Genomic DNA, 16,904 nt, shown 5'->3' with positions numbered 1-16,904 from the left:
AAATTAGAGAAAAAGTCATGGGGAGGAGCAGTGGTAAATCGTGCCTGGTGCCTGTGCTCAGAGAGCCGACGGTGAGGGCTGCTGGGCCCCCCACGTGCTGGGGAGTTGTCTGTCCTCATACTGGCCATTCTCTGTCCTCAGGGACCCAACGGACCCCAAGGACCCACGGGGTTCCCTGGACCAAAGGGTCCCCCGGTGAGTACTGCATTTTCCCTGTGGGGCTGGCCCAGGATTTCCCAGAGATGTTGGTCCTTCCCCGAGACTCCAGCAGCCTCCTGGCAGCCGGCGGGTGGGGAGGGAGACCTGCCCGGAAGCTCTGGCTGGAGGGAGCTGCTTTTGGGGAGCACGGACCCCTCTTTCATTTAGACCATCACGATTCTCTAGTTGGTACTGTCTTAGGGCACTAGGGCTGCCATAACAAATGACCGCACACCCAGTCACTTAAAACCACAGAAATGTGTTCTCTCACAGTCTGGAGGCCAAAGTCCAAAATCCAGGTGTGGGCAGACCTGGTTCCTCCTCTGAGGACTCTCGGGGAGAATCCGTCCCAGGCCTCTCCCAGCTTCTGGCGCCTGCCGGCCGCCCTTGGGTTGCAGATGCTCACCCGGATCTCTGCCTGCATCTTCGCCTGGCCTCTCTGTCCCTCTGTGTCTTCAAATGCTCTATCTCTATCCACCGGTCACTGGATCAGGGCCCACCCTAATCCATTCGGACCTCACCTTGACCTGATCAATCTGCAAAGACCCTATTTCCACATGAGGCCACAGTCACAGCTTCCAGGGGTTAGGACCTCAGCCTATTTTGGGGGAGACACAATTCAACTCACAACAGACACAATATATTTCCTCTGAGAAAGAAAAACCCCTCATGATTGGAGTTATTGCCTAACGGCACTGGCTTGGGGGCAGGGGTTAGGGAGGGGTTTGGCTTCTGAAACAGACGGACTTGATCCTCCTGTACCTCCCACTGGCTGGACCTCAGGGAGCTGCTGACCTCTCGCTGCCTTGGTTTCTCCCCGTGGGAGATGACGGTGACCCTCGGGGTGGTTGTGAGCGTTCAAGGGGACGGTGCCCAGACCCTGGGTCCCACGTGGTACTTGTCACCGTGACTTTGCCGTCATTACCTTGGAAATGAAATGGTAGCTTTTGTCGCCTGGTATAGCACAAAACCCCGAAGGTGTGTGCGTCTCAGAACAAAATGAAACTTCCTTCCTTTGTTTTCTTCAGGGGCCTCCGGGCAAGGATGGGCTCCCGGGACACCCTGGGCAGAGAGGAGAGACGGTGAGTATGGGCAGGGCCGGGGGACCTGGCCTTTGCTGCCCATCAGCTTATGGGAGGCGGTCAGCCTCGGGAAAGGCCCTGAGGGCCGGGCCATCTTCTGTGACCTCGGGGAGAGCCCAGCGCAGGCAGCAACCCTGTGACAGCTCTGTGTGCAAAGGCAGGCGCCGGCTGCAAAGTTCATCCTGGCCAGTTTGGTCCAAGGTCACACGTGAAACCATCGTGACACAAACAAAAACCCAGCGCAGCCGCCTGTCCTTCCTCCCGCAGCAGTCTGAGTGTGGCCGGTTTGTCCTATGTGCATCTGATCTGGAAAAGTAGTTGGGAAGATTCTCCGTCTGTCGTTTGGTTATTTTATGCCACCCCCAGCCCTGTCTGTCCAGGCCCTTCCGGCCTCGGGGTTGACGGCTGGGGGCCTGGAGGGCTCCTTCCAAGTCCCCTTTTATAGGAAGGAGGACAGGTGGCCGGTCAGGGTGGAGTTTGGGCCCTTGGCTGTGCTCAGGGCCAGCGTCTCTGTTGTCACAGGCTCTCCTTGACCTTGCCCTGACTTGTAGCAATGCCCGTTCCAGCCTTTGTCAGCTGGACTTAAAGGACACCGGCATTTTTTAGTTCTAGGAAAAGCATTTATCGGAAATGTGATCACGTTCTGGTCCCGGGAACCACTGGGGATTGGGCCCAGCTTCACGCTGTGTCCCCTCGAGGCCTGTGCCCCGGAAGGGCGTGGGCAAACCTGTGACCTTGGGGCTCCAGGCTTCGGACAGTTGGGGACTCACAGCGCCTGGTGACGTCCTTGTCACCAGATTGGTGGAGAGTGACCGAGAGGCCCCCTTGTCTCTGCGCCCGGTGTCCTTGTGGCCAAAGGTCTCTGACGGACTCTCCGAGGAAAAGCAATCCCCTCGTGAAAGTGCATTTTGCATGGCACATTTAATATGTTCTTGGTGACTGCTTAAAAAAATGCCTTTGTCCCTTTTTGGCTCATTCTGATGAAACGTCTTCTAATTGTACCATCCCGGCGTTCTGCACAGCGCTCCGAGGCTGATAAATGGAGATTACTTTGCTCTTTTGTTTGTAGAGAAAAATGAAAACGTTCCTAGCTTTGCATATTTTTCTCTAATGCTTTTCTGAGGAGAGAAGATGGAAGGTTTTGCATTAGTGTGTGCTTTTCCCCCTCTGCCTCGTTCTGGGAAGAGGCTGGCAAAGTAATTAAGCTGCTTATTTTTGCTGGGAAAGTAGGACAGGTTCTTCCCGGCTCCACCTGCCACGCCCGGCTGCCCCCGTAGACTCAGGGGCACCCCCATCCAGACCCACCTGGGGTGGCATGTCCTCCACGGGCCAGTCCAGACGCCTCCAGAAAGGTCTTCCCTGGGGTGTTGACTTGTGCTTTCTGTAGAGGCTGGAAACACGAGAGGTCCTGGCATCTCCTAAGTGCAACCGCAAAGCCCGTTTCTCAGGAGGGGCTAGAGACGGATCCCGGCCTCAGCAGCCGTGGACGGTCCCCACAGTGGACCATGCGGGGGGCCTTTCTTGCCTTACACCCAGGCTCCTGCCTCCACTTGGGCACTGCTGCCCGGCCCGCCGAGCGGGGGGTGCCCTCGACCTGTCCACCGTTCCTTGTTTCTGACCCTGTAAAGGCTGCCTACGGGGAACGCCGCATTGACCATGGCCGTGGTCCATTGCATGCAGCTCAGCTGGGCCTGAAGAAGGGAGCCCTCCTGGAATCTGCCGAGAAGCCGAGTCCGCTGTGGGTTTGTGTGGTCCGGCGGCTGAGCGTGAAGCCTCCGTCGCCTGCACGCTGGCCGTCGTGCAGTGAATTAGAGGCCCTGGCTCGTCAGCCCCGCGGGCAGCTCACCCTGCAGCTCTCGCTGTGGCTTTCAGCGAACCACCTCCCTCTCCAGACTCTAAGGGTTTCCGCTAAAATCCTCCCGGGCGCAGCACCTGCCGTCTTCCCCAGCATCGTGTGGCACCTGCCGATAGCATCTTGTCGGCACGTGCCGTGCTCTGTAGACGTGCCGGAAATTACACTCGCGTTGCTTTGCTGTCAGCCGTGTCCTCTGGAGGAGGGTGTGTGCAGTGCAGCCGGACGGGTGCCTCTGTGCCCCTGTGCAAAGCAGAAGCAAGAGATTCCTCTGGAACCGAGCTAAGAATATCTCCCAGCTGCCGCACTGTGAAAGCTGCAAGTCCCCGCCGCGTCCCGGTTTCAACCAGTGCAGGGGGACACGGTAGTGAAACCACCTGCCCTGCCCCGGGAGCCTTGGTGACAGAAGCAGGACAGTCTCTACAAAGTCACTGACGAGATACAGCCCAGAGGTGGCTCCTGAGAGGGGACACCAAGTCTGCTCAGAAAATGAACACTTAGTGACATTAGAAAGATGAACGGTTTTAAAATATATTTCTCAGCACAAAGCAGGGCGATGGGAAGCAGCTGGTGAAACTTAACTGTCTGGCTTCACGACCTTCCTGAAATTCATGCAAAATGAAACAAGAGAAACGGCCCTTTTAAATGAAGGCTGGGACGTCCACTGTTTGGGGGTGGGGTGAGGGTTGGCGGGGGCGAGCCTTCTATTGGGCCGCTTTCGCCATCTCAGTGTGCCAACTCTCTCTTCGCAGGGTTTCCAAGGCAAGACCGGCCCCCCAGGCCCCCCGGGTGTGGTCGGCCCTCAGGTGAGTTACAGCATCCCCTGGTGTCACTGGTCGTCCTGGGTCCCCACCCACACAGGAAAGAGAGCCACGCTCGGGACGGAAGTTCCCCACCATTCTCAAGGTCTGGCTGCAGCCAAGAGGGCATCACAAGGCCCGTAGTGCTTGTTTAGAGATGTGCTCCGTGCAGGGGACCAGGTGCAGAGAGCAGGGGAGTGATCTGTTGACGTAGACATAAACGGAGCAGGCAGAACCATGGGGGCTGCCAGGCCCGTGGGCAGACCAGGCTGGCTCGGGAGTCTGACTTCCGCCCCCTGGGCAGCCCAGCCCTAGGTATTCATGCAGCCTGATTTCCCCACCCTGGATCCTGTACCCAGGGCTGCTGTTCTAATCGCCTGCAGATCAACGTGAGGACGGGCTTGCAGGCTCAGAGCCGCAGAACAGGGCGCAGTCACCTTGCTTCTCAGAAAGTTCCCACCGAACGTGGCAGTGAATGAGATACTGACCCAGGAAATGTGGGCGCACTCCCCGCTCCCCCTCTCTGCACTGGTTTCCCCGTGACACCCTGGGAAACACAGGCCCTGCCCCGCTTCACTGGGGAGGAGACACAGGACCACAGGGCCAGGCAGTGGCTGTTGAACATCACCCACCTGGTTCGCTTTGACCTTTCTGGATCTTTACCGGAGGGAGGTGACTTTCAGAGGAATGTGGAGGTCTAGTGGGCTTGCAACGGCCCTTTGCCTCTGTGGCCAGGCTGTCCTTAGAGTTAGGAAGAGAAGGTTACTCCCTTGCGTGTCCCTCGAACACGGTTCATGGCTGACACACTTTTCCCAACAGGGTCCCACGGGAGAAACTGGTCCCATGGGTGAGCGTGGCCACCCTGGGCCCCCGGGCCCCCCCGGTGAACAAGGGCTCCCGGGCCTGGCCGGAAAAGAAGGGACGAAGGTGAGTGGCCGGGACCTCCGTGCCAGGTAGACTTTCCCAAGGAACCATTTCGGCCTTTGGTCTGCTTTTCTCTGAGGAGTGGGTAATGCTCAAGCAGAGTCTCGTCGTGCCAATCCATCCCCCAAACCAGGAACTTAGTTCAGCTTTTGCCCGCTTTGAAGGAGGGCCTGAGCAGACCTGCCGCCCGGATGGATGTGACAGGGGCTGGGGACCGCCTTTTCCCTGGGCTGCCCACGCCCGTTCCCAGAAATGGATAAAACTCTGACAATTCATGTGTCTAAATGGGACTTAGCAGAAAGCGACCCTTTAAAAAACTGCCCACTGTAAGAGGTGAAAGAATAAATATTAAAAATATCTATCCCCACTCTGGGTACCCCAAGCTGGTGGTTATATCTTTCTGTGTTTTAGCATAGAAATGAACAGCCTTCCCCTTTTCAGGTTTTCAGTGAGGGACACAGGAAAGATACGCTCTCCAGCCCCTTGTGTGACCACATACAAGAGATTAAACTTGAGAAGTAATCAAATAGTGAAAAAATTACACACATGTACGTATGCACGCATGCATATATGCTTGAGTACACATGTATGTGCTTAAAAAACTACACACGTATGTGTGTGTATAATACAAAGGCAGGTGTCTGGCCACAAAGAGAGCTCTCTGAGTTTGGAAAGGAAGCCAAGGGCATGCTGGTTTGAAGACCGATATGCTGCCATGTTGGACCCCAGAGAAAATTCTGGAAGATGTCAAAGCTTTAATGAACTTCAGGGAAGGTACATGCTCAGGTGGAGAATCTTTTCAGAATATGTGGTTTCAGGCTTGAGACAAGTGTCTTGAGCGGCAAGTCCTCTTCAAGCAGCGCTTCCCATGCTTCGGCCACGGACTCCTTCCCCTGAGCCCAGTTTTCAAGGATCCCCAGTTAACGTGAGAAGGGCAGACGTGGGGCCCTCAGCCCCGGCTCAGCCATCGTGGCCCCGAAGGACATGGTGGGGGGCCGGGACTCCGTGGAGTACGGCTGGATTCCCGGACAGAATCCGTCCTCAAGCCACACACAGAGCCAGCCCGCCACACAGGCCCCCTGGTGTGAGCTTGGGCTGCGCTCCAGTGCGTGGACCTGCCAACCAATGATTCAAGTCAAGACTCAGAGGTTCCTTTTAAAGCCAAGTGCCCGGGGAAGCCCCCCATCCAACCCAGTTCCCGCGCGGATCTGGAAGACCAGGCCCCGCCCAGCTCCCCATTAACCCCGGTCTTGGGCATCACTCGGAAACTCATCTATGGCTCTGATTTCAGGGTGACCCAGGCCCCGCCGGCCTTCCTGGAAAAGATGGCCCCCCAGGGCTACGTGGCTTCCCCGGGGACCGAGGGCTTCCTGGTCCAGTGGTGAGTGAGGGGCCAGCCGGGGGGGATGGAGCTGGAGGCTGCCCAGCCCGGGGGGCGTCTCCCCTCGGTGCCCTGCCCACATCTTGTTGCTTTGCAGGGGGCGCTTGGACTGAAAGGCAGTGAAGGCCCCCCCGGCCCGCCAGGCCCCGCGGTGAGTATGCTGGCTCAGCACAGAGCCTCTTTCCCACCCTCTGCCTCCAAACCTGCTCTGCAGGCAAGACGGGCGTCCCGAGGCCCGGGGAGCACGCACGCCTGCCCTGGCCCCGCGTGGGTCCTGGGAAAGCTGTGGTGGAGGAGCTGGGCTTGGGAGGGACGTAGACAGTGTGCCCGAGCTGGCAGCCGGTGACGAAGGGCCGGGGCAGGGGCGTGTTGTATGAGGACAGCCGGAGAGCCGGGCGGTTTGGAGGAGGGCTGCGTGGGCCCCCCAGCCTGTGGAGGAGGCTTCGTGTGGGTCTGGTCCCGGAGCAGCCGGGAGGGGCACGGACACACAGCTCCACGGCCTCGAGAGCTGGGCTGTCCGCCCGCCTGGGGCTGCCCAGGGCAGATGTGACCCGGCACAGGCGGGAGGCCTGTCCCCCAGAGCTGTGCTGTCTGTTAACCTAGGTGGTCCCCCCCAACTTTGAGTCTAGCTACAAGAGGCTTGGAGATCCAGAGTTTCCAGACCCTGGGCTGTGGTCTGGGGGAATCAGGGGCCGCGAGAGGCTGTGCCCACCCTCCAGAGACACGCCCGCGGACCCCCTGTTCTTGCCTGACTCTTTATGGAAATGCGACATCTGCGTTATTTCCCCCTGCCCTTCAAATGAGCCCATCTGACAGCCCGCTCACTCACCTACAGCTGTGGGGCTTCAGGAGCTTCCCCTGGCCCCTAGCTGGGTTTGAGGACGGACCATGAAATGACCCCCCACCCCCTTCCCCTGAGCTATGGGCCATTTGAGAGGGGCAATGATGGGGAAGTCAGGTGGACATGAAAATATTGCCTTTCCTTGTGATAAGGGCCAGGAGCAGGACGACGCCCCGGGCAGCAGTGGTCTCTCGATGCTGAACCCTAGAATTAGTCCAGGTGCCCACCCGTCAGCCCCGCTCCTGGGCCAGAGCCTCGCCTGTAAAACCTACAGCATGGAGGGGCAGGGCAGCAAGTGAATGCTCTGTGGCAGGCAGACCCCAAAGGGCAGAGTGGGTGCCGGGGTCCCAGAAGAGGGCATTCAAAGCCAGAACTTACGGAGGGACGATGTGTTTTCAGACACTGTAGAGGGACGTGGAATTATGGGTTGGGGAGTGAAGAGGGGGTCAGAAACACAGCCTCACATGCTAGACCAGATAGTTTGTGTTTGCAAGGGGCCCTGGGGAGCTATTGTGGGCTCTAGAGTGAGAGGGTGAGTGGTATGTCCAGGCGGTGCTTTAGGAAGTTGTATCCATGCATTTGGAGAGCCTTTGAAATAAACCACTTTCTTGCCTCGCCCCAGGGATCTCCAGGGGAGAGAGGTCCGGCCGGTGCTGCTGGGCCCATCGGAATTCCAGGGAGACCTGGGCCCCAGGGACCTCCCGGGCCGGCTGGGGAGAAAGGAACTCCTGTAAGTACTGCCTCGAAGGAGCTCTGTCCCTGCCCCTGTGCTGTCCCCTCCCCAGGCATTTCCCTGGGGGTTTGCGGGATCGGGGAGGTGGGGGCAGTTTGTGGTGTGTGCCCAGCTGTCTTGATTGAGGTCCAAGGACCGATCACAGTGGCGGCCAGTTTCTTTCCCGGAGTTGCCTGAGCTGGAGGGGTGTTCGGGGAGCGTCCGGGCCAGGCTCGGCCGGTCACACCCACGCATCTGGGCCCCAGCACATGCAGGCACGGGGAGGGGTGGAGACAGTGTGTCCAGACGTGGCCTTGGCCCCGGTCCAGGCTCTGGGTGCCCTGTGTGGACGGGCCACTGCCTCCTGCTGTGTACACAGCCCCCTGCGCCCTGGCCTGGGCCCACGGCTGGTCAGTGTCTGGGAAAGGTGGATATTTGGGCTGGTGCTTGCGTTGTTGGTCTGGGGGTAGACACGGAGAAAGGAAGGGACGGGAGACATGACCGGCAGATAAGCAGCTTCTACCCAGACCCCTGACAGCCAACCTCCCAGTGAACCCTAAGTGTGATCGCCCCAACCTGGAGGCTTTGTGAAAGCTCAGGGGTAGGGGGTCTGGAGTCTTGCTTTCCATGAAGGGGGTTAGAGAGACCCTTCCTGTCTAGACACCTCCTGGGAAGCCAACCGCCAGCCCCTTCCCCAAACGACTCCCCAGAACGCCCCTTCCTGCCTGGACGTACCCTCACCCCGGCCACGTTTGACGTCTGCCACATGATTTTGGAAACGCCCGCCTGCCCCTGCATTCAGTCAGCCGTGGAGACAAATTCCAGCTCAGACCTCCTTTCCGAATTCTGAATGTCATAGGAGCCCGAGTTCTGGGGGAACGGGCTATGTGGATGGTGTCCCGTTGAGTTAAGACACCTGCGTGGATTGATTTCTGTTAGAAGGGGTGGTTTTTCTATGTGTTTCCCTGTTCATGGCGCATGGGTAGAAAGAGGGCCCTGGTTGCCTCCCCGGCCGAGAACTCCCCATGGGAACCACGCTGGACACGTGGGCACCACGGAGAATCCGACCAGTGTGTCATCGGCACTTCTGATGGCATCTGCTCCTTCCCGTGAGGCTCCCAGGACACGGATCCCGCTGAATTCTGCCCCAGAACCCTGCCTCTTGTTGGGTGCTGGGTGCATGTAGAACACACACAAATGAGGTTGGAAACGGTTGAGTTCATTGTTTCAAGAGAGTAAATACTTGAGCAGAAACTTCTCAGGGTTGCATCATCCTGTGAAAAGCTTGTCATGCTTCCAGAATAGCTGCAGAAGAAAAGGTCAAACAAAGGTCAGGTGTCATGTCGGGCAGGAAGGTTCCCTGTGAGCCACGGTCAGCCTGGGCATTTTCTGGCTTAATTGGGGAAGAACTTTAATCAGGGCGAACTAAATCGAGGAGCAGGAAGTGAATTGTGCAGGAGGAGAGGGGAAGAGGGGGCCGGAGGGGATGCCAGCTGAAGTCGGTGACTGTGTGACTGTGCACTTTCCCACCCGTGTCGCCTCCCCGACGTCCACGCCTCGTTCTGTGCCTCTGCTGGGAGAAGGGAATCCTGGCTTGGGTGAGAAAGTTCCAGCCACTCACAGGGTGGAACGTGGCTGGTAAAATTGAACAAGAACTCAGTAAGGATCATTTGAGATGACCAAGGGGGCAAATAGGAAAATGAACCAAAACCATGAGGAAAGGAAGATAGGGGTGTGTGTGTGTGTGCATGTGTGCACACGAATGTGCGGGTCCGTGTGCTCTTGCAGGGAGGGTGTTTGCAGGGAATCGGGAGAGTAAGCAAGTTGGCCGAGGCCGGAGCTCAGGCCCTCCTGGCCACTGGCTTGGACGATCCCGCACACAGACCCAGGAATCTGGTTGGCGAGGTTTGAATCCCAGCTCTACTGCTTACGAACGAGCCTCAGTTTCCCCATCTGTAAAAGGGTAGCCCTTCCTAGGATGGGCGAGGATTAAATGCAGAGATGCAGGGGAAGGGGTGATACAGGGCCGGACCCGGAGCCACCCTTGGTGCATCCGAGGGTAATCCATTAGGACTGTGGTGATGGTCCCTGCCCAGGAACTGCCCACTTCCTGCCTGTCGGCCTCTCTGTGGGGGATGAGCTGGTGGCAGAATGTTCCCACCATGGAGCTGCCTTTGAACAGGGATCTCCTCTCCTCTTTAGGGCGAGAAAGGTCCACAAGGCCCAGCTGGCCGAGACGGTCTACAGGGTCCCGTGGGGCTCCCTGGTCCAGCTGGCCCTGTGGGTCCCCCTGGAGAAGATGGAGATAAGGTAAGAAGAATTCAGAGAAGTCCCCCAACCTGGACCACGCACAGCCAAGCTTGGCCAGTGCCGGCAGGTCAGAGCCGGCGGGGGGCGTTCCTTTTAAACCAAGGGATGCAGGCGATGTAGGGGCTCTGGCGACAGAGGGACCCCATGCTGCCATCCGAGGTTCTTGGCGTTAGTGGATGATTTCGGAATAGCTCACAAATAATGGTAATAAATGAGATCTCCGACATGTTTGAGGGGACTTAGATGCTGCTTTTCTCTTGTGTAGTTTTGGTGTTGCCAAAGACATTTGCTGTAGCAGCCAGAGCAAGGGAAAATGCTCTCAATCATTTCAAATTCTAAATCTGTGGAGCCCGATTTAATGAGGTTTTACTCAATGTCTATTTTTAAATGTCTCCAATGATCAAGACCCCCTTCCATTAAGAACATGCTTTATAATCCTGACGCCGTTATTGCCGTAGCTTGTATTTTATCCTCCATTTAATGAAGACAGTGAAATTTCTCTCTTCGGTTTAACTTTCTGTTTATGAGAACTCTCCGGTGACATTTCCGACTTTGTCACCTCTGCAGCAATGATGCCTTGCCTCTCAGGGTGGGAGACAGCCTTGCACAGCAGAAACACTGGAGAGGTTTTAATAACTTTGGAAGCATAGTAATTGAGTTGTCTTTATTATACTGTCATGTCATCCAACTTGACAAAGTAAATACTTCCGTTATGATTTTTTATCACACTTTCAAATCTGGTGCAGTCCTGCAAAGCATAAGATCAAGGCCTCATCCCTTTTAGTTCTCTTATTAAAAAAGAAATCAAATTAATGTATGGAAACGTTTCTTCATAGGAAAGTTATAGGGCTCCCTGGAGAGGAGATTATTCTTACTCTCCAAGAAAAATTAATTCAGGGGAGCAGATAACGTGCAAATGATTATTGGACCGTCTGACGGGTCTTTCATATGTTCCCACAGGGGGAGATCGGGGAGCCGGGACAGAAGGGGAGCAAGGGAGACAAAGGCGAACAGGTAAGGGCCACACGAGTCACATGCAGGGCCACCAGTGGAGCCACGGCACAGGGCCACGTGCTCGGTGTGGCACGCACAGATCACTGACGTGAACAACCATTATAATATAACAACATTCACACCGGTACCTGATGGGACAGAGCTGGGCTTTGGGCTTTCCTTCCCTGTTGAAATCTTGTGTGTGTGCATGTGCCTCTATGCGTGTGTGCATGCATAGGTACGTGTTAGGTGCACATGTATGCATGTAACATGTATCTGTAAGAGAATCCCTTATTAACAGATGAGCAGAAAGCACTCATGGGTTTTGTGAAGTAAAGCAAATTCAGCGTTTTTGTCCTTGAGGTTTTCGGTCCCACAGACATAATCACCGCCCTCTGATGCTGAGGGCTGCAGGATATTCCAACAGAGGCAGCACCCTGACCAAATGCCTCTTAATTTTCCCTTAAAAAAAAAAATTCTGCTTTAGAAATACTGGTGCGTTCTTGCAAACGCCCTGTCGCTTGGCTGGCAGCTCCGCCCGGGGGCCTTGGAAGGAGGCCTGCACTGCGGACCTTTTCGCCAGGCGTGTGACAGTGACCACGTCCCTGTTGACCCGGGGCCAGTCAGGACAGCGACAGCATGCTGGCCTCTCTCACGCGCTCCCTGTGCCAACAGTGAAATGTGCTTGGGGACACACTTGGGGGCAGGCATCGTGGTGCCAGGTGTGGACTTTGGAGTCAGTCCCTCGCTCGGCCACGGATGAGCCACGTGATCTTGGTCCTCGTTTTTAGACGGGGCCTCTGGGGCCTGTGTCATGGGTGTGTGGTGGGGGCCGAGATGATGCACGGTGGCCTCTGGCAGGACGTCGGTGTGGCCGCCCCCGCCTCCTCGCCCCTGACAGCACATGCTCAGGGTTGAACAGAGAGCATCACGCATTCCAGAGCCAGCAGCCTGGCCCAGGACGGCCAAGCGTGGGTGCAGCCCCGATGACCTTGGCTGCAGGGCCCCTGCGCGCACTGGCCTTTCTCCCTCGGCCTCAGCTGTGACTCAGGAAACAACTGTCTGTGTCTCTTCCCCACAGGGTCCCCCTGGGCCTACAGGACCTCAAGGCCCCATCGGACAGCCAGGCCCCTCTGTGAGTATCAGAGAGTCCCCAGCCCTCGAGCTGATGAGGCCCCGTACCTGGCCCTCACCATGCTCAACGATCTCCCTGTAGGGAGCTGACGGCGAGCCGGGTCCTCGAGGCCAGCAGGGCCTTTTTGGGCAGAAAGGTGATGAAGGTCCAAGAGGTTTTCCCGGGCCCCCAGGACCCGTGGGGCTGCAGGTAACAACAGAGTTTGCACAATGGCTTGGGGGGTCCACGTCAGCTGATTTCCGCATCTTTGCGACGCCTTCCCCTCCCCTCCCCTGCCCTGCCCTGCCCTCCTGTCTCCTCCCTCCTGTCTTCTGAAGAATGGGGCAGCTAAGACAAAGCTTCAGGGGCTTCTCCATACATGAAGTGCTGTGAATTCTCAGAATTCCACACACACCCATATTCACTTCTCTTAACCGGTGACATTTGTGAATTTGCTCATTGTAGAAATGTTGGAAACTACAGATAAACTGTTAGAAAAGGAAACAAAAATGGCTTCTCAGCGCGTGGTGGTACCTCTCCACACCTCCTAAACACCTGTGCTCACACACACTCATGCACATGCATAATTCTATTTGGTTTTTGCAAACTGCAAATCGTGCTGCATGTATAGAAAGTTTGGATCCAGCTTTTCCCACTTCCTTTTATATTACACGTCGCGTCAAATGTCATTAAATATTCTTTGAACACATCACTTTTTATTTATTTTGAAAACGTGACTGTCAGTTACTGCCTTGTGTCCCAGCATATGGTGGTGACATAATTGATTCAAACATTTCCCTACTGGTGGCTCATTAGGGTTTATTGTTTTATGGGACACTTTCAATAAGCACCTTGTCAATAAATCTTTGCATACTTCTCTAATGCTTTCCTTGCGCTAATTCTGAAACTTGGGATTTGGGGGACGTGCTCATATGGAGCTGTACGTTGAAAAGCACATTCCTGAGGCTTTTGAATGCTCGGCTTGGGGTCCTGCTGGGGAGGTAGTGAAAGTTGTGTGTTGGGGGGATAGAGCCGCGCCCACGTGCCGAGTTTCTGATGAATTCCTGTTCCCAGGGTCTGCCGGGACCTCCAGGAGAGAAGGGCGAGACGGGAGATGTGGGGCAGATGGTGAGTGGCACCGGCTCGTGGAGACCTGGCCGTGGTGGCTGGTTGCTGTGTTGGTAGACGTTTGTGTTTCCTCTGGGCTCAATGGCTCTTCTTCTCTCAGGGTCCCCCAGGTCCCCCCGGCCCCCGAGGACCCTCCGGAGCTCCAGGTGCTGACGGGCCGCAAGGCCCCCCAGGTGGAATAGGCAATCCTGGTGCAGTGGGAGAGAAGGTGATTCACGCCCCGTCACCGTCCTGCTGTATGACGTGCGAGCGTGTGTGTGTGTGTGTGCGCGCGCACGCGTGCGTGTACATGTGCACGTACCCATGTGTATGTGTCCACCGCGTACACGGAGGCGTCCAGGTGCACTGCTGGGCCATTCCTGCCAGATGCATTTTGAAACTTAGAAGATGTGTGCAATGGACCTGGGAGCCCTGCCCTTACCCAGGAGATTTTCCAAATGATAACAACCACCAGCAAGGCCCCGCCACCTCCTCCTCTGAGATTTGGCTCTGACAGACATGGTTATCTATTCCTTGAAGTGCGTAGTTGCTACCTTTTCAACTCCCGTTTCTGTCAAATCCTGTTTTCTCATAGCCCCGGGTCCCCTTCATCTGATCTGGTTAATGTTAGGGCCTGGGCCCTGGAGATGACGCGAGCACATTGGACATATGTACGTGCACACGTGTGTACATGCCTTACTTGCGTGCGTGTGTGCGGCGGGCGAGACGGTGCCAGAGTCTGACTCCACCTGGGCCCAGGAGGTTGTGCTACTTTTAAAGCACTTATCCCAGTTCCTTGGGGGTAAAAGGAAGGTGATGGATGTGCTCCCTTGTGTCTGCACTCCTTTCACACCACTCCAGAACTTTTTTTCTGACATCAGGCCATTCAGTTGAAGGAAGTCTCCCATCGCTGCTCATTTTTTACGATAGGAAAATCACAGAGAAACATGCCTGCTGAGACCACCCATGAATGGTGTGCAACCTCTGCTCAGAGCAGCGCGCCCTCCCCGTGCCCTCCCCGCCCGCCGTAGGGCACGTCCCAGCTTCGGCCGCCACCTCTCTCGCCCTTCCTGCTCTGTCCCACCTGCGGCAAACGGAGGATGCTGTGCTGTTTTCTGTCCCCCTCTGCCTAGCTGTCCCCCTCCCCCTAGCTGTCCCCCTCCGCCTAGCTGTCCCCCTCCCCCTAGCTGTCCCCCTCCCCCTTTCACCTGGTTTCCCTCAATCGTCCTCCAGAACTCACCCGCAGCATCCCTTCCTGGGGAAAGCCATCTTTAATGCCCCCACGTACCCTCCGCGCCCGCCCTGCGTGTGTCACATGCCTGTGTATGTCACTGTCACCGCTTTATCCTTGGGTCCCTCACCTGTCTCTGCTCCAGTCCTGGGGAGCCGTCAGAGGACAGTGACCGCGTCTCACCCCCGACCCCCTACCCGCCCCCCCACACCAGCCCAATGTCAGGGACGACTCGCTAAATGCCTGACGCTGGAACCACTGTTCTCGTCGCTGCTGTAATCACATCACGTTTCCTCCTTAGGGTGAGCCCGGCGAAGCTGGAGAGCCTGGCCTTCCCGGCGAAGGGGGCCCCCCGGTGAGTGGGTGGGCTTTGGGGGAGGAGCAGGATGTGGCGTGGATGGGTGCTGGGTGGGAGGCTCCTGCTCCGCCTCAGTTTCCCCATCCCTGAAATGGGAGTCACGTCTCCTCTTGTGCCTACCTCACCGTCTTGCTGGAAAAGAGAGGGAGTGCCGTGGGGAGTGAGCGTGTGTGCGTGCATGTGTGTCCGTGTGTGTGCGTGGATGTTAGTGATGGACGCCCAGGACAGCCGTCCGTGGTGCTCCAGGCCCTCTCGCTGGCTTCCGTAACACCTGGTCAGCCCAGACCTGGAACATTCAGACCTTCGCAGGTCGGATGAGCGGTCTCTTGAGGTCCCCCTGAGGGTGGCCCTCTGGCCCAGGAGACGGCTGGTGGACAGAGGTCTCCTGGGCTCCCTCCACCTGAGGGCCACTGAGTGGGTGGGCGGCCTGGGTCCCTGCAGCCCCTCGGGGTCCACGCTGCCTGCTGTCTCGTCAGGAGTCAACCCTGCCCACCTAGAAGCCGAGTCTCGGCCTCAGAGGCCCTGGGAAGCCAGTGGGCTACTCAGGCCCCCTCACGGTACCAGTGGAGCCAGACTCCCCCAGGGAGTTGCTGCGGGTTGGCGGAGCTCGGGAAGCTGCTGGCGCCCACGGGGGCCAAGGCCGGCCACAGTCGGGGTGTTCCCTTCCCACCCAATGCCAGTGAGGAGCACACCTCTGGCCAGCTTCTTGCTCGAGGCAACCGCAAGGCTGGCTCTGGGAACACGGTCCCCGCCTTTCCCCCGCAGGGACCCAAAGGCGAAAGGGGAGAGAAGGGTGAGTCGGGCCCTTCTGGTGCTGCTGGACCCCCTGGACCCAAGGGCCCTCCCGGAGACGACGGTCCCAAAGGCAGCCCCGTGAGTACCTGGGAGATGCCAAGGGGCCCCTAGATCATCCTCACTCACGGGCAGTGCGCTGAGGCTGCCTGACCATCGCTGGTCTTGGGGTGATTTCCTAAGGTGTAGAGGTTTCCACACCAGCTACTGAACCAAAACAGTGGAGGTGGGAAAGGGGGGAGACGTGGGGCGAGGGGGACACCTCAGAGGCCATGTCTGTGGACCAGGCAGCTTTCTGGATGGAACAGGCTCTGTGTGGCCCCTCTCCCCTCCTGCAGCCTGCCCTGGCTTTGCAACAGGAGGGTCTGCAGAGCAGCGCCTTCTAGAGGTTAAAGGTCCAGATTCCGGTGTCAGCCGGGGGCTCCAGAAGCAAAAGTGTGGGCAAGAGCCTGCCCTCTGAGGGCCTCCAGAAGTCGAGAGGGCTGGCCCGCACTGCTCGCTTTCAGGCTTGCGTGGCTCACATGAGCGGCTGTTCTGGAAAGGCCTTTTTGCTGTGAAGGGCACCGAGGTGTCAGAGCTAGTGGGACGCTCTGGGGCTGGACGGCACAGGGCAGCAGTCTGGATGCAGCCGCGCAGGGCAGCGCGCTCCAGGCCGGGTTGCTGAGGACCCCAACGCCTCTCTTCCTCTGTTTCAGGGCCCGGTCGGTTTTCCCGGAGATCCCGGTCCCCCCGGAGAGCCTGGCCCTGCGGTAGGTGCTCGAGGTGGCAGAGCCCCTGGGTCCCCACAGCCCATGACCCGCCTTGCTGGCCCCATTTTTTCCTTTCTGGTTCTGTCTGTTAGGACTCTCCTCTTTCCCACTTCTGAGCGCCCTAGGCACCGGCACCTCTGGGATGGAATTTGATTTTGGGGTGAGGACTGGGGACGCGTTATGTGTTGGTGCCTGAACTCGGGTGCCATCCAGGAGGCAGAAGGAACTTGTTTTTGGTCCCACAGGGTCAAGACGGTCCCCCTGGTGACAAAGGAGATGACGGTGAATCCGGACAAACGGTGAGTCCGCCCAGGACCTCTAAGGACCCTGACGCAGCTCCTCGGGGAGGTGTCGGGGCTTGGGGTTTACAACTTGCTTTGTTCATTTCTGAGAAAAACCTACACCCAGTTACCTTAGAATAGTGATTCAACCACCGCAGGGGGCCGAGAGCTCCCTCTGA

General features: G+C 57.4%; 1 protein-coding gene across 4 annotated transcripts in view; it reads left to right on the top strand.

The window, feature by feature from the left end:
- COL5A1 (collagen type V alpha 1 chain) overlaps positions 1-16,904 on the top strand; it is a 159,282-nt gene that overhangs the window by 118,781 nt on the left and 23,597 nt on the right. For all 4 annotated transcript variants that reach the window (XR_009503811.1, XR_009503810.1, XM_059925959.1 and 1 more), the window contains exons 36-52: positions 142-195; positions 1,227-1,280; positions 3,885-3,938; positions 4,752-4,859; positions 6,148-6,237; positions 6,335-6,388; positions 7,701-7,808; positions 9,993-10,100; positions 11,061-11,114; positions 12,175-12,228; positions 12,310-12,417; positions 13,282-13,335; positions 13,436-13,543; positions 14,847-14,900; positions 15,669-15,776; positions 16,391-16,444; positions 16,690-16,743. Coding sequence is in view for 2 of the 4 variants with exons in the window: in XM_059925959.1 (XP_059781942.1) it covers positions 142-195; positions 1,227-1,280; positions 3,885-3,938; positions 4,752-4,859; positions 6,148-6,237; positions 6,335-6,388; positions 7,701-7,808; positions 9,993-10,100; positions 11,061-11,114; positions 12,175-12,228; positions 12,310-12,417; positions 13,282-13,335; positions 13,436-13,543; positions 14,847-14,900; positions 15,669-15,776; positions 16,391-16,444; positions 16,690-16,743 (1,278 nt within the window). In the remaining 2 variants the exon portion in view is untranslated. The remainder of the gene's footprint in view (positions 1-141; positions 196-1,226; positions 1,281-3,884; positions 3,939-4,751; positions 4,860-6,147; positions 6,238-6,334; positions 6,389-7,700; positions 7,809-9,992; positions 10,101-11,060; positions 11,115-12,174; positions 12,229-12,309; positions 12,418-13,281; positions 13,336-13,435; positions 13,544-14,846; positions 14,901-15,668; positions 15,777-16,390; positions 16,445-16,689; positions 16,744-16,904) is intronic.

This window comes from Balaenoptera ricei, chromosome 6 (assembly GCF_028023285.1).
Source record: "Balaenoptera ricei isolate mBalRic1 chromosome 6, mBalRic1.hap2, whole genome shotgun sequence".
NCBI classification, from domain to species: domain Eukaryota; kingdom Metazoa; phylum Chordata; class Mammalia; order Artiodactyla; family Balaenopteridae; genus Balaenoptera; species Balaenoptera ricei.
This window is presented reverse-complemented; position numbering and strand designations above follow the sequence as displayed.